This window comes from Arachis ipaensis, chromosome B2, assembly GCF_059453495.1.
Source record: "Arachis ipaensis isolate K30076 ecotype BB chromosome B2, ASM5945349v1, whole genome shotgun sequence".
In the NCBI taxonomy this organism is placed as follows: domain Eukaryota; kingdom Viridiplantae; phylum Streptophyta; class Magnoliopsida; order Fabales; family Fabaceae; genus Arachis; species Arachis ipaensis.
This window is the reverse complement of record NC_142437.1, coordinates 43078978-43094793: the sequence shown is the minus strand read 5'-3', so window position 1 is coordinate 43094793 and position 15816 is coordinate 43078978. Positions and strand designations below refer to the sequence as shown.

The 15816-nt window shown below is 36.2% G+C and overlaps 1 protein-coding gene and 1 pseudogene across 2 annotated transcripts; one reads left to right on the top strand and one right to left on the bottom strand.

Annotated features, from left to right (window-relative positions):
• Positions 1–1417: 1417 nt before the first annotated feature.
• LOC107625317 (translocase of chloroplast 120, chloroplastic) lies at positions 1418–7753 on the bottom strand. 2 transcript variants are annotated; one of them, XM_016327931.3, is made up of 3 exons: positions 7615–7753; positions 2996–6648; positions 1418–1816 (listed from the first exon to the last, which is right to left on the bottom strand). In XM_016327931.3, exon 2 carries the CDS (start codon positions 6618–6620, stop codon positions 3042–3044), a length of 3579 nt encoding a protein of 1192 aa, XP_016183417.1. In that variant the 5' UTR covers positions 6621–6648; positions 7615–7753; the 3' UTR covers positions 1418–1816; positions 2996–3041. The 2 variants fall into 2 exon arrangements, with proteins under 2 accessions (XP_016183417.1, XP_016183418.1); XM_016327932.3 differs by having other exon boundaries at positions 7568–7733.
• Positions 7754–11910: 4157 nt separating this feature from the next.
• LOC148573774 (uncharacterized) lies at positions 11911–13641 on the top strand (annotated as a pseudogene).
• The last annotated feature ends 2175 nt before the right edge of the window (positions 13642–15816 follow it).

Sequence of the window (15816 nt, the reverse complement as noted above, 5' to 3'; positions counted from 1 at the left end):
ATTGATCCAAACAAAGGTTAAGTGTTGTTTCTTTCATAACAGTTGAGACTTCTGCACTAAAATAGAGTAAAAGAAATGCTTTTCGGATTCAAAAATATTATTTTACTTTGAGTAAACTATCATTTCTAATTTTCTACTTATAAAAGTTGAAAACGCTGACATATTTATCCACAGCAGACGGAAATTACCATTTATACCCATAAAAAATGGCTTTTGCAAGCAAAATTATCCAAACCCTAAAAAATTAAATAAAATTTTTAAACTATCCTTCTCTCTACCACTACCACTATCATCTCCCCCTCCCCTCGGCTCTCTCAATGTTCTCAGCGATCCAATCCCAACATCAACTACATCGCCGCTCAGTAACACCGCCACACCCTCCTCCTCAATTGTCACCCTAACCCCATCGCTGCATACTCCTCCATCGGTGTCGAATCGAGTTCTAGAGAATCGGATTGGGTTTTCTCTGCACACACACTTAAAGGCTGCAACTTTTTCAATGGTTGATCAAAAAATGGTGTCTGAGAACAACCCAGATGAGTCCTTCTTCAATTTCATTCAAATTGTGAATTTCAGATCTACGATGTGAAGAAGAAGAGAGGGTTGTCAATGAAGGTTCCCTTGAAAGCTTTCTTGAATATTTTCTTACAAAATTTCAGATTTATGACACTTTCAACACCTTTACTGGAAGCTTCTGTACAGTATAACAGAATTCAAGAAAATGGTGAAAGCTTTTTTTGCTGCTGCACCGTGGCTGTGGCGGCGCTCTCAGCTACTGTCCCTGCGAAAACAACCACGGCTGCGGTTGTTGCTGCTGTTGTTGTTGCCCTAACTGATATAGAGTCAATTGCAATTGCAACGGTGATCGTCCTGGCGTTTGCGGAATCGTCTGTACCAGCGACTGCAACAGCGGAGTCAGCGGCAGTTTCAGGTGTGCTGTAAAATCCAACTGCCTCGCTAATTTTCTCGGAGTTAGATCCAAAGCCGTTTCGCTCTGCTCCATTCACCTTTCAACCGATTTCGCAACATTGAAAGAGAGACGGGGGAGGAGGGAAGAAACAATGAGAGAGAACATTGAAAGAGAGACGGGAGGAGGAGGGAGACATAATATTGGTGGTCGAGAGAAGGATAGTGTAAAAAATTTATTGAATTTTTTTAAATTTGAATAATTTTGCTTACAAAAGCCATTTTTTATGGATACAAATGATAATTTCCATCTATTATAAATAAATATGTCAACGTTTTCAATAGAAATTGTAATTTACTCTTATTTTTTTAAGAAAACATTAGAAGCTCAATATTAGTAGGGAAATACTAAAGTGAACGAAAAATATGTGGCTAATGTCACCGTTTCGTTATAAAATGGTTAACACCACCATGAATAAAGACAAATCACCAAACAAGCATAACACAACCATACTCTGAACATCTCATTTATTATCATGGATTTGCACATATGCCATTCGATCAAGCATAATTTATATAGCGAATCTTTGCATCGACAACATACTTCCTGCATAGCTATAAACACGAGCAAAAAATCTTTCAAAACCAGCGACTTCTACTAATTTAAGATACGATCAAAACATATTTGCTTAATACATCATAGAGCTATAAGGAACACAGCCAACTCTAAAGTGCGATATCGCTTGCACCAACAACCTTAACATGAGCACAATCCATCACACCCAGTACTTCTTGCATAATCCTCTGCCCAGCAATATTTAAAAATTAAAATCTTCACTAGGAAGAAATATATTGTAAGACTGCAACAACCGCGTGAAACACAAGCCACCACAGAAGAGTTGATGTTATCCTGCATCTCATGAAACATTAACCGTAACAACCACCAATTCAGATTTATCAAAACAGGAAGAATGAGAAAAACAGCGAGCATGAAGCATAAAAACAAGTACCAACAACGACAACAAACAAATTATTACCATGCCTAACCCCAAAGAAAAACTGTGGTGAACAACAAATAACATACGAATTAAAACACCACCGCGAGGGTACTATCAATGCCATCTAAACCTATATCATATTAGCATTAAGATCACCCTGAAGTATATCCCCAATGGGTGCCGGCACACCATGACCCTAAACCCTAAACCCATGTAGGCAACTTCAACAAGAACACTATTTCAAATCACCAAATGTTATATTAAAGAACCACCCCATGTAGACATCTCTCCATGTAATTGACTCATGCACTATACGCTAGCAAGGTACCTTAGACACCACCACAAGGATGATATTTTATGGTTGAAAACTAAACGACCAAAACATATTCCATTGCAACCAACACCACCTCAACATACTTCTGGTTGAAAACTAAACGACCAAAACATATTCCCAAGCATCAGCACGGCATCAATGCAGCATAATCTACTAATCTAGTCAACATGTTTCCGGAGTGAATGCCAGATATACCCAAAAACAATTCAATTGCAAAACGTCATCCCATCATAGACAGAACAAACACACACTTTCAATCTACAATTGGCAAACATAGACATTACTAGCAAATCAATGTATAATCTCTAAACAAAGTGTAATTTCTTCTTGGAGGTCCGTCATTCAATTTAAATCGGGAGTAAAATTTGCCAAATTGACAAAGGAAAAGAGAGGAAATGATTACTAAAGGTTGAAAAGGGCAAGACATAACATTCCAAGAATTGACACGCCTACATGGCCTTACATAAAAAATTAAATTAAAATAGAGAGAGAGAGAGAGAGAGAGAGAGAGAGAGAGAGAGAGAGAGAGAGAGAGAGAGAATAGGAAAAAGTAGGCATAAATTATTTGGAGTACAGCAGCATAATATAGCAAATAATACCAAGAGAATATCTAACATGGTAAACTACAATTACTGAAAGCAAATGATAGATACTTTCAGGTATAGAAAACAGCAAACATAACATGAAAAACATATTTAGTATCAGTCTCATCTCGTGGCAGTAGCAGGGAATGCATCTTAAAGCAGTTACTCATTACCTGCAAGTCGTGCAGCTTGAGTACCCTAACATTATCATCATCATCATCATTGTCCAAACTGCAATTGTTGAGGATAACCAACCATCTTCTTAAGTAGAGGGATGAGACCAATCAAAGCAATTTGAAGCTGCTCTGAACTATTTAACCTAATGCTGACTTGTCCTGCACCTCGGTTGTTCAAATTGGCCCTGGCAACAAGGTTTGTATACCGACCAACTGGGATTTGTGATTGTACATTGCAACCAACAGCAAGATCACCATGCCAGTCCATAACAGAAAGCCCCAGTGTTGACAAAGACCTTCCAAGAGGATAATCTTTATCTCTCAAATGGGCCTCCAAACTGCCACCATAAGCAACATCACCACGCCCTGCCATTGCACCACCAGCAATAACCACCTTGAATCGTTTACTGGCAACAAATTTGTCTTCAACTTTAACTCCAGCTGACAGGGCATCACCCAGGAGAGTAAATGAGAGACCAGCAGTAGCCATATTTCTCCTGAAGTTACTAAATTTTGTCTCACTTCGCAATGTATAAGCTAAATCCTTCCCAACAGTCTGCATATCAAAGCCTAACGAAGTTGATTTCCCTTCTCCATACTTAAGAGAAGTGGCAACTTCCATTTGAACGTTAGCATCCTTTTTATCCTTGGTAACCTGACCAGTGAAAGATAATGGCATCTTCTCTTTAAGAACAAACAATCTTTCTACATTTAATCCTTCATAACCCACATCATGATCCCATCCATGAGTTTCTAGGACAGGTCTTACAAGCCACTGATTGGATGAATCAAGATACCGATACCGATGAGTGGGATTATCAGAATCGAAAGAAGCCGGCAAGGCCAAATCTGGCATGGGAACAGGAACAGAAGCTGCACCACCACTTTCATCTTCAACATTTTCGTTAGGATCACTTGGCAGCTCCTTTGTTGATTCTGCCATTTTCTTCAACATCCTCCGTTGCTTTTTCTCTTCCTTCAATTGTTTCTTCATAAAAATTTTTTCTCGGTACTCCAACTCATCAAAATATGCCTTTTTCTGAGCTCTAGACAATTGTCCCACCTGGGCCTTCGTCAAACGTTTAAATGGTGGCAAGTCATCAGGTTCTGTTTCATCATCAGAATCAGATGACTCATCAAGGTCGTCATCAAGACTGTCCTCATCACCAAACTGCTCCTCTGGCAACTTTAATTGTGGCCTTGACTGAAGAAGGGATGACAAAAGAAATGGTAAAGGTGGTGCTCTTGCTCGAGCAGTGTAAGGCTTTCCAGGTGGACTATCTTGTAACTTTAGAAGGGCATTTGCTTCAGCCAGAATTTTTGAGGCAAAAGACAAGAGTAACAGATGAGGCTTCCAAATCTGGCCATTAGGCAACACTCTCTGGCCAGCCCTATTTATTCTGCATGCAGAGTGGTTCTCCACCAATGCTACAGGATTCATTAGACGCATATCTCCAGCTGCTTGACGAATGGCTTGCTGCACAACATGATTGCGCTGTGTGACAAACATGTCATAACTGGAAGCAGTACCATTTGGGCCATCAGGAGGTGCAGATGCTGCATGAGTCAGAACAACAATAGCATTGAACCATATTGAAGGTCCAAACATCTCAGTAATTGTGCGCAATAGTGGCATATCACTAAAATCACGGCTCTGCATGTCTAACCTATCAAGATAGAGCACAATATCTGGTGGTGTTTTATTAATAAAGCGCTTGACAGAGTGCAGAATCTTCTCATTATGTCGTTGGTCAGACCAGGAAGGTGAAAGTCCTGGTGTATCTATCACACGTACCTTAATACCCTGCACTGTTCCCACAACATCCTGAACCTTTTTTGTTCCATTTTGAAAAGCATCAGTATTAAATTTAACCTCATCAAATATAGAATTGATTGTTGCACTCTTACCAACTCCTGTCTTTCCAAGAACCATTATTGTACAAGAGAAATCAAGTGGCTCCTGACCTGCTGCTTCAAGTTGCTCAGCCATTGCACTTGCACGATCAAAACTAAATGCACCAACTCGACCACCATTCCGCCCCCTGAGTTGCTCAGCCAGGCCCAGTCTATATAAAACCTGTGCTACAACAACATTGTGGGGTGTCTGCCCAAGCCTATGAGCCAACCGTAAAAATTTTACCCTAATCATCTGAAGCTTCTCCCGAGTCTCGTCATACTCCTCAGTCTCACCGTTTGAGGAATCTTCTGTTTGTCGGGACTGTGTATTAGATACAGTGCCATTTGTACGAGGCTGTGGCACTGTCCTTGGGGTAGGTTCCAATAATGGGGCTGTACGACCAAGGCCAGCTGGACGAACTGGAGGATTGCTAGCAGCAACAGGATTTCCAGATGAGGAGGAAACCTCACTGTTTTGGTCTCTAGTGGCCTGAGTGGTTTCCTTCTCTTTTGCATTGTTCTCCTGTATCTTTTCATGCTCCCCGGCCACAGATGATAACCCTTGATCTCCATGATTATCTACAGCAGAAACCTGAGATTGGTCATCCTTAAGACCTTTTAAATCAGCTGCAGTAATCTGAACTGGTATCTCATCAGCAGTAGAATTTTGCAATGAGGATGAGCTTCCAGTAGCTTGTATCAGTTCCCTATCCTCCATGGCATCATGTATGTCGGGAGAAGTTCCTCCTATTTCACCAACTGCTTCCTGGTCCTCTGAATCTGATCCAGCTTTACTATCATTAGCATCATCATTGTTGTAATCTTTGCATTTGGTACTCTGACCAAAAGATGAACTAATTTCATCACCAGCTGTACCCTCATTGTTTATATCGATGTCAAGGGTATTATCCTTCAAATCTGTAATCACTTCCTCTGGAAGTTCTGAATTTCTAAGTGCTGAATTTTCATGTACTTCTTCACCTGCATGATCTTGAGTTTCGCTATATGGCATAGCTGAAGCATTCAACTGTTCTTTTGTGTTGTTGCCTCTGAATTCAGGATCAAAGTTACTCTCCTTCAAATCCCCAGCATCAAAATCCTGGTTTGACATCTTATTGAATTCAGATTCTGTATTGGGCTCAGGAACAACATCATCTACCTTCTCTGTGCTCCTGTTTTCCCAGATTACACCACCATTTTCTCTTGGTGTCACAAATCCAGAATCCTCATCTTCAGACTTCTCACTGACTAAACCAGAGTCTACATCCACCATGGCACCATTCTCCTGAGCAACTGTCACTTCGTCAGTATTTAAGTCAGACTGCTCCTGTGCGCCATTTAACTCACTCCTTTGTAAACCATCATCAATGATATTGGAAGATTCATCACAAGATACTTCTCTTCCAGTTCCTCCAGAATCAACTCCATCTAGATGAACACTATCAGGTGGTTCCTGCCCAACCTTGCCCACCTCATCGCTAGCAACTAGTTCGACCTTCTCATTGTCTTGGGCAGATTCCTCAGCAACCCCAATAGACTCCTCAAATTTATCCGTATTCTGTGCAGCACTAGGAGCTTCATCAAGCACAGTTAAAGGGGAAGCATTAACTGTGGCAGCATCATCTCCTTTATCAACAACAGCATCTCCATGATTGTCCTTTACTTCCTGATCATCCAAATGATCTTTTGGCTCCATTGCCTCCTGGAAAACTTCAACCTCCTCCATATCAAATCTTCAGCTTCGCTTCAAAATCCTAGATTTGGAAAGAAAATAATCAGAAACTGAAAATCTTAAACAAATAAATCTGGGGAATTGAGAAAGGCACAAAAGAAACCTTGTATATAACTAGACACATATGATATGGTATACAAATTGAGGATCCAATATCATACAATCAACAATAAAAGGGAATCTTATGCAGCGTAGCAATTAATAGATAGAATGGTCCACGGGAAAAGAAGTAAATCCCTACGATGATCATATGAGAGGCTTTGTATTCATTTCGATTACGGTTTACATAACCAAGCAAAACGAAAAAGAAACAATGAAATAAAATGTTTAATAATAAACTTACCCAAACAATAGCAGAAACACAAACCTTCTTATTTATACATAATTGTAGTAAAGACACCCCTTTCATACATTTATTATTATACCTTCATAAGCAAGTGCTAACACCCTGCTTAAAGTTTCTTCCTACTGTAAAATTCAATTATTTAGATTGCTCTTTTATGTGTATCCATGTTCTACTCATGGCAAACTCATACAACAGTAGTGATGCTATTGATGATGGTAAGTTATTTATGTGTCAATATTCTCTATGGGATGCCATAATGCCACAAAGTAGTTCCTAATCTATCCAAAACAGTTAGAAGATTGTCAAAATACAGTAAGACCCCATCCCCCCCCCCCCCCGCCCCCCAACAAAAAAAAAAAGAGGGGAGGAGGGGGCACAGTAAAACCACAGAATCACTATAACACATTCAGTTTAGTTAAATGGACATATCAAAATACAACATTGATTAAAGAGTGAAATGTAAAGCAGAAATTTAAACCAAATAACAATGCAAATCCACATAACCACATAAAACAGATGCGAACAAAAGAGTTTAAGAGCGGAACGCAAGATCAGAAACAGGAATATCCTGAACGGCAAAATTCAGAATCGCTACCGCTATAGAAACCAGAAGGGAGGCGGTGTTAGTTAGGAGAAGCGAACCTTGGGATTCAGGAGCTCCTCGCTCTTCAGATGCAAAGAGCGAATGAGCGATAGTGTGAAGCGTATTAGGAATTTCTTGGATAAACTAGGGTATCGTAAGATTTCACTTATTTCACATAAAAATAAAAAATTGGGATTTGCATTTTCTTTATTTTTTATTTTTTATTTTTGGTGAGAGTCGATAATAGTAAAATCTAGTGGGATAATCTATGGGCCATAATACTCTTTCGTGGACCGGACTGTTTTCCTAAATTGAGGGACTGGCCTACTATAGGGTTCTCTCTAAGGCCTATTCATACATACCAATTCTGTCAAACAACCAAAAAGAAAAAGATGAAGATATCAAGTAGGATGCACATGGATTGGACCGAAAAGGGTTTATCAGACTCAGTGGTAAATTGGTAATATTTTATTAGATTTATTTTAAAAACTTTAATTCAATTTAAAATTAATTCGAAATAAAATAAATTAAAGCGGATTCATCTGATATATATTAATGTATATAATTTTATAAACTTTATCTAATAGATTAATATAATTTTTAAAGATTAAATACAATAAATGTTATCTAATATTTATAAAAAATAAATTATTTTAAAATAAAAACAATAGCATATATTGATTGAAATAAAAACATAATAATTCATTATATTTTAAATATAAAATACAATTTTGGACTAGAATAGGTCTACTCGAAACATGACCAAATTCGACTCGAAAATTATATCAATTAAAAATAATAAATTCAAACATGATGACAAAATATGTTTTAAATTTGTATCAGATTTAATTTTGAGTCGGATGAACTTAACTTCCACAAAGATTTATATAATTGTTAAATCAACTAAATAAAAATATATAATATATAGAAATTTAGTTTTTACGGTATTTGGGGCAGGTCAAAAGACTAATATATACTGAATTGGAGCTCCATTTAAGAGTTTGTTATTGGTCAATATATAGTTATTGCATGGACAAAGCGGGATTTAAACTTCAACACTTATTTAAATAAATTAATAAACTAATCACTAAATCAAACCAACTTGGTTATAATAATATATAGGAGTTTGATTGTTTAGATCTTGTGATATTTGAATTAGTATGAACATATGACCTAATCATTATAATTTATAAGTTCATATAAAAGATGTTACACTTGGCTTAGCCATATGATTTAATCTTCTAAAACTATGTTCGTTGATACTTGATATCTGCTGCTAATAACATGGTCACAGTTCCATTGGTAACATTTTTAAAGACGATGTTGCTCTATAAAAACTTTTTCATATTGATGACATTCTTGTAACTTTTAATCTTAACCGCGTTATCCGCATATGGGATGGGATATATGGACCTAATTTTCTTGTGTATCATTTTAACATACGTATTGTTACAAAAATATTATTCGTATACTAAAATCAGCTATAAAAATTAATCATTAATGTATTTATATATAAATATATATAATTTAATTTATTTTTAATATAAATTTATATTTTAATATATATTTTATATTGGTGATTAATTTTAGTAGTTAATTTTAATATGTACGTACCATAATAGATATTAATATTACCGTATTGGTAGTATTTCAAATTTTCAATGTATGCACAAGATTGATCATATCCAGAACAACAACAATGGAAACACTATTTATTATTATTTCATAAATAATATCAACGATTACAGAAGAAGTTTACATAAATGGAAAGAAATGAAAATTCGAAATCCAATCATATCACATGCATACACGTAGCACATGCTACAGCTTTATTTCTTTTCGACATACATATATAACCAAAGTTCAGATACACACAACAGCAAAAGATAAACATAAATAACGTAGAATAATGAAGCTATTATTTTCACGACTTCAAGTCTTATCATATATATATTCATATCATATCATATCATATAGTCCATGGTCCACAGAGTGCACGGAATAAGTAGCTTCACATAAATATTATTAATTTTTGGTTGGAGGCTTGTGATGGTAAGGTGGTTTGTGATGATAAGGAGGCTTGTGATGGTAGGTATCCTCCTGTGCTTCACTGCTTTGTGGTGTTTCCTGGTCCGTCACATGTGTGGTGGTTGGAGGCCAGTGTTTCTTTGGTGGATAGTGGTGATGGTAGTGATCATGATCATGATCATGATCATGATAATGATCAGCCATGGTAGTAGTTGATGCTACTAGAAGCACCAAGCCTAATACTACAAGATAGAGTGACACTTTAGGAGACATGTTTGATTTTGCTCTTAGATTGTTGTGTGTGTTTGTTTGTATGGTGGTGCAAATAAAATGAGCAATGTCCTTCCTCTTTATATTATTTATGAACCAATCCTGTAATTACACGTTTCATCTTTTTTTTATCCATGGTTGGTAATGTGAATTAATCAAGGTCAGCTGGTTAAGGTGTACATCAAGGTTTTAGCTACTTGTTTGACTATCAATTTATAAGATATGGTTATTATTGATTAATGAATATTACACTCAATCATATGAAGGTGATAAGTCGGACCAATTCCTAAGATTTTTTTTTCCAAAGCGTATACCTCAAGTGTAGTAGGTAGTAACTAAGTCTGTGTTAAAACACTGTTAAAGAAGATAAGATTGAGTAATATGAATTTGATTGTAGAGCTATAATAAGATAGGTACATAAACAGTTCTTAGTACTTTTTTTCCTTTTTTATTTCTACTAGCTATTTCAATATCTCTATATTATAGCGCACTTTTTGGCAGCTAATAATTATATTTCTTTTTAATGTTTTTATCAATACTTAGTATTTTTTGACCTTTAAAAATAAATGACAATAATAAAAATAATATGAAGAAATTCATTTTGGCCTTAACAAGCATTTTGAAACAATTTTTTTAATACAATTTTGGTACAATTATTCACCGTTAAACATATCATTAAACGCTTTCTTTAAGGATTAATGAATAACTATAAAAAACATTAAACTAAAATAATTATTTTTAACGCGTATAATATATAAAATCACACTTTACGTTAACAATAAAAAATTTAAGAATGCCTATTTTCAGCATTATGCAAGTTCTTTAGCGCAATTGGTTGGCGTTTTACATTGTATTTCTTATTGGCTAGTTTATTTGCACAAGAAATATTGCCATTGACTATTAGTTCGGTGTCTCGCGGAAAAATGGATAAAGATAACCTAGCGCTCACTTAATCCTTGATGTTTTCTACAAATTGATGAAATTTAATATTTAATATTCAAATAATAGCTAATATGAATCCATCTCTTTTAAAGTAAGTGACTTGATAAAGTAATAAAGTTAAAGATTAATTATTTTTAAATTAAAATAATAAAATTTATATATAATAAAAATTATAAATTTAATAGTGGTTAATTTTTTATTTTATTATTTTATTAATAATTTTTTTCAAAAAAATCTAAATTTATTTTGTATATTTAAGTCAATCAAATTAAAAATTTGAGACTGCTATAATTAGATGTTTATTTAATTCGTACTATCTAATTCATGAATTTTGGGAGCTTTGTTTAGTGGACTTGTCTAGTGGGCTTTTAGCTTTAAGATGATTATAATTGAATTTAGAATGTTATTTTTGTGTTTGAATTTAGAATGTTTCTTCATTTTATTTTAAGTTATCATTTGGACTATATTTGATTGTTTAGAGACTTGGATAATATTTAATTAGGGTAAAGTATACTTTTTGTCCCTAAAGTTAACTAAAAGTTTCAAAATTACCCCTAAGTTTCAATTTGTTTCAATTTTATCCCAAAAATTTTCGATTTGCATCAATTCTATCCTTTAAATTGACGCCGTTTAAACCCAGGTATACCAATTGGCTTCCTTTTTCAAACATAACCCGTTTTGTCTTCCCTTTGGCACGAAGGAACATAGCCAAAGAAACAGAGTCACACGAAGAAACTTGGTGGGTGGTCAGACGTCGCACCGTTGTCTTCAGTCCGCCGCGGCGACCTGCAGGACGGTGCAGGTGGCGACGCTGTCGAGGCAGAGGGAGGAGTCTGGGATAGCATTCAGTCATCAACGATTCAGTTTGGGATAGCGCCATTCTGATCAAGGTTTCTGACGAGGTAGGCCACCATTTAATTTTGAAACTGCATGTTCGAACGGTTAAGATTTAGGGTTTATTTTATCACTCTTGATTGCTGTTAAGGTTCTATTACATTCAGGGATTAAGGAATTTCTGTTCTGTTTTTGTGAAAAATATAACTTTTACGTGGTCTATATTTTTGAATGATTAGTTACTCTGTTCTTTGGTCTAAAAATATTTTTACGACGGCAGAATGGATGATTTCAGTGTTAGAGTTCATCACAGGGGTAGGTTTTGTAGTGATAAGGGTAAAACTGAGTATATTGATGGTGAAGTGACAATGGTTGACTGGTATGACAGAGATAGATGGTGTGTTATAGAGGCTTATGATGTGGTTGAAAAATGTGGGTACATTATTGAGAACATTGCGGTACTGTGGTATAAAGATACTGAATTAGGATTAGAAGGGTTGAAGTTGTTGAAAGGTGATAAAGAAGCAATTAAAATGGCAAATATAGGAGTTAAAAAAAAGGTGGTTGATTTGTATGTGGTGCATAAGACTTCAATCCCTGATGATTTTTGTTACGACATTGGTTATTTAGATGTTGGGGGTAGGAGCAAGGTTGTTGAGGAAGAGTTTGTGGATGCTGATAGTGGGCTAAGTAATATTAGACAGGCCCAAAATATTGAAGTAGAGGCCCAAGGTGGAGGGGTGGATATGGAGGCCCAAATGCATGGATTAGTTGATGTCCATTTAAATGTTGAAGAAGTGCTTCAGAATGTTGGTGATGGGGACAATAGTGAAGAAGAGGATGGCACTGATGACCCAGATTATGAGGCTGATTCTGATCTTCATTTTAGTGATAGTGAAGATGATTATTGTGGTGATGATGGGCTATTTAATGTTGATATAACTCCTAGGGAGATGCATCAACACATAAGAAAGTCTAAGAAAAGTAAGAGTGTTGTCAAGAAGTTAAAGAAAACTCAAAATGTAGCTGTTGGAAAGAGAAAGAGCTCTCGTTTAAGTGATGATGAAGGATTGAACAGTGATGAGTTAGAGGAGGTATCGAGTGAGGATGACGAAGTCAGCAAGAAGAAATTTTCCGTTCACAAGGAGTTGAAGGATATGAGCAATTATAAGTGGGAGGCTGGAACTCTCTATGAAACAAGAGAGGAGTTCAAGGAACCTGTGACATCATATGCTATTCATACTGGGAGAAACATAAAATTTCCAATGGTGGACAATGTCCAGGTGAGGGCTAAGTGTGGAGATGGTTGTGAATGGTTTGCATATGCGGTGAAGATGGCCAATGAAGATAGTTGACAGCTAAGAACTGTTAATGATCATCATTCTTGTAACACTGTATTTGACATAAAAGTGATGAAGTCGAAGTGACTGGCGAAGGTCTTCAGAAGGAAAGTAGAAGAGAATCTGAAGTTGAAGCTGGGCACTATACAAAGTAGGACTGTTAGGAAGTGGAATGTGCAGATTTCAAGAGCAAAGGCTTTTCGGGCCAAGCATATTGCACTGGTTGACATTACTGGAACTTTTAGGGAGTAGTATAGAAGACTTTACGACTATTGCCATGAGTTGCTGTGCATCAATCCTGGTTCATCTGTGAAGTTGCAAGTCCAATTACCTCCAGCAGCCTAAACTGAGCACCCCGATACATCAGTCGACTTAAGTCCATGATTTCATAGAATTTATATTTGTTTAAAGGCTTGCAAGGAGAGTTTCATGAAGTGTAGGCCTATGATAAGGCTTGATGGCTGCTTTTTGAAGACACCATATGGAGGATGGCTATTGGTTACTATGGGGTGGGATCCGAATGACGAGATGCTACCGATCGCATATGCAGTCGTGGAGGTTGAGACAAAAGATTCATGGACGTGGTTCCTCTCAAACTTAATTAATGACATAAGAGCGGATAAATTATTACGTAGCACGTTCATGTCTGACCAACAAAAGATAATCTACTAACCTGTATTTTAGTGTAATTAAGATTCTGCACTATATATTCATGTGTAGTTAAAAAATGCTGTGAATTTAATCATTTGGCTTCTGCGCTTACATCTTTTAATGTTCTTTTATTTGATCATTATATTAAATGATGATATTTGCTGCTGTATTAAATAGTATTGATAGGATTTTTTATCAATATTGAATTTATTCTTGTGATAATTATACGTAGTGGTGATGAGTTTGTATTAGTTAGAATTCTGCGCACTATATTTTTGGGCTAAAATTCTGCACCTCGGATATGCAGGTCTTGGTGCCAACTTTTGATGAATTACTTCTAGGTGTTGATCATAGATTCTGTGTGAGACACCTTTATGCCAATTTCAAACAAAAATTTTAAGGCTGAATCTTAAAAAAAGGATGTGGAGAGCTGCAAAATGTACATATCTAGCAGCATGGAAAAAGGAGTTGATGGATATCCGAGCCATTAGTGAGGGTGCCTATTAACACTTGATAGGAATTCGGCCAAAGTATTGGACTAAATCAATGTTTAAATTCTATCCTAAATATGACGCTCTTGTCAATAATATGCGTGAAAGCTTCAACTCTACAATTGTTGAATCAAGGAAAAAACCAATATTGACAATGCTAGAAGATATTAGAGTTTATTTGATGAAGAGATGGGTTGAAAATAGGGTACTAATTGAGAAGTATAAGGATGACATTCTTCCTAGGATTAAGCTTAAGTTACAAAAGGAAATAGATGCTTCTAGGTGGTGGTTTCCGGTTGCTGCCGGAATTTCAAAATTTGAAGTCATAAGAGGTAGGGACAAATTTGTAGTAGATCTTCTGAAGAAAGAATTTACTTGTACAAAGTTTCAGATGACTGGTTTACCTTGTCCACATGCAGTTAGTGCAATTAATTGTTCTAAAGATAATATTCGAAAATATGTTGCAAGCTGTTACAATAAAGCTGCTTATGTGACTTATTATACCCCATGATTAACCCTTGTAATGGACATATTATGTAGGAGAGAACTACTCATCCAGATGTGATGCCTCCACCACACAGAGTGCCAATTAGGAGGCTTAAGAAGAAAAGAGCAAGAGAGGAGGGTGAAGAACTACAGGGCCCAAGCACATCTAGGCTCGGGTTACAACAAAAATACTCTCGTTGTCTAAAATTAGGTCACAACAAGCGAGGCTGCCCTCTTAGAAGGCCAAGTATGAGTACTTGTCTATTAATTATGGTTCCATACATAACACTGTTTCTTATGATGTTTACCTCATCATAAGAAACAACTACTGCCACATCCTCAGCATTGCCAGCCCAACACAGCACTGCTAGAAATGCTGGCTCAGTGCATAAGAGGACCAGGTTGGCCAATATTGCAGCAAGGCCTAATACCCAACCAAAAGGACACAAAAAATTTCAGCCACCAAGACCAACTAGAATGCCTAGGAGCAACTCAACTTCAAGTGCACAATGACAACCCTCATCACAAGGGAGTCTGACTCAGAGTACTCTCACAGGGTCTTAGTTGTGTCACACCTTGTGTTTAGTGTTTTTTTTTGAAAGATTGAAAAATATTGGCATTTTGTATTAAACTATGCGTGGGATTAACTCTTTCTTTGTTGATGAATTATTTTGCTTATGGCTTATGTAATTAAGTTTTTACTTTGGTTATGACTTATGTTAATTAGAGATTATGTTGATTAACAACTTATGTTATTTTGATAATGACTAATGTGATGGATTCATTCATGCAAATTTATTTTAGTGCACTGTTGAAATTATCTCTCATTACTTGAGTTTGTCTTTGCCACAACAGGTTCTTAATGCCAATTTTAAATCCAAACTATTTTAATCCTTTCAGGGATATTTTTGAAACATAAATTAAACTTTAAGGACAACTACATTAACAAATTTTTGAGTTGAGTACACTTTTGTAACTGATTACAAACGGCCACCCTATTCTTATTTCTGCTAATTTCAGCAGTCCCAAGCGTATTAATACCCTAATCTCAAATGGGTTCCATTCTTCACCCACAAATAAAATATTAAAATCACCATAAACCAACCCAACACACCAAAAATAACAGCCACCAACAGTTTGCATTTAGCATAAACTAATTTAGCCTTCAAGGTGGAAATCTTCATCTTCAACTTTGCAACCTCAGCTTCTTCTGTCTCTG

Coding starts and splice junctions, on each gene's coding strand:
- LOC107625317 (XM_016327931.3), bottom strand. CDS start 6,620: ATGGAGGAGGTTGAAGTTTTCCAGGAGGCAATGGAGCCAAAAGATCAT.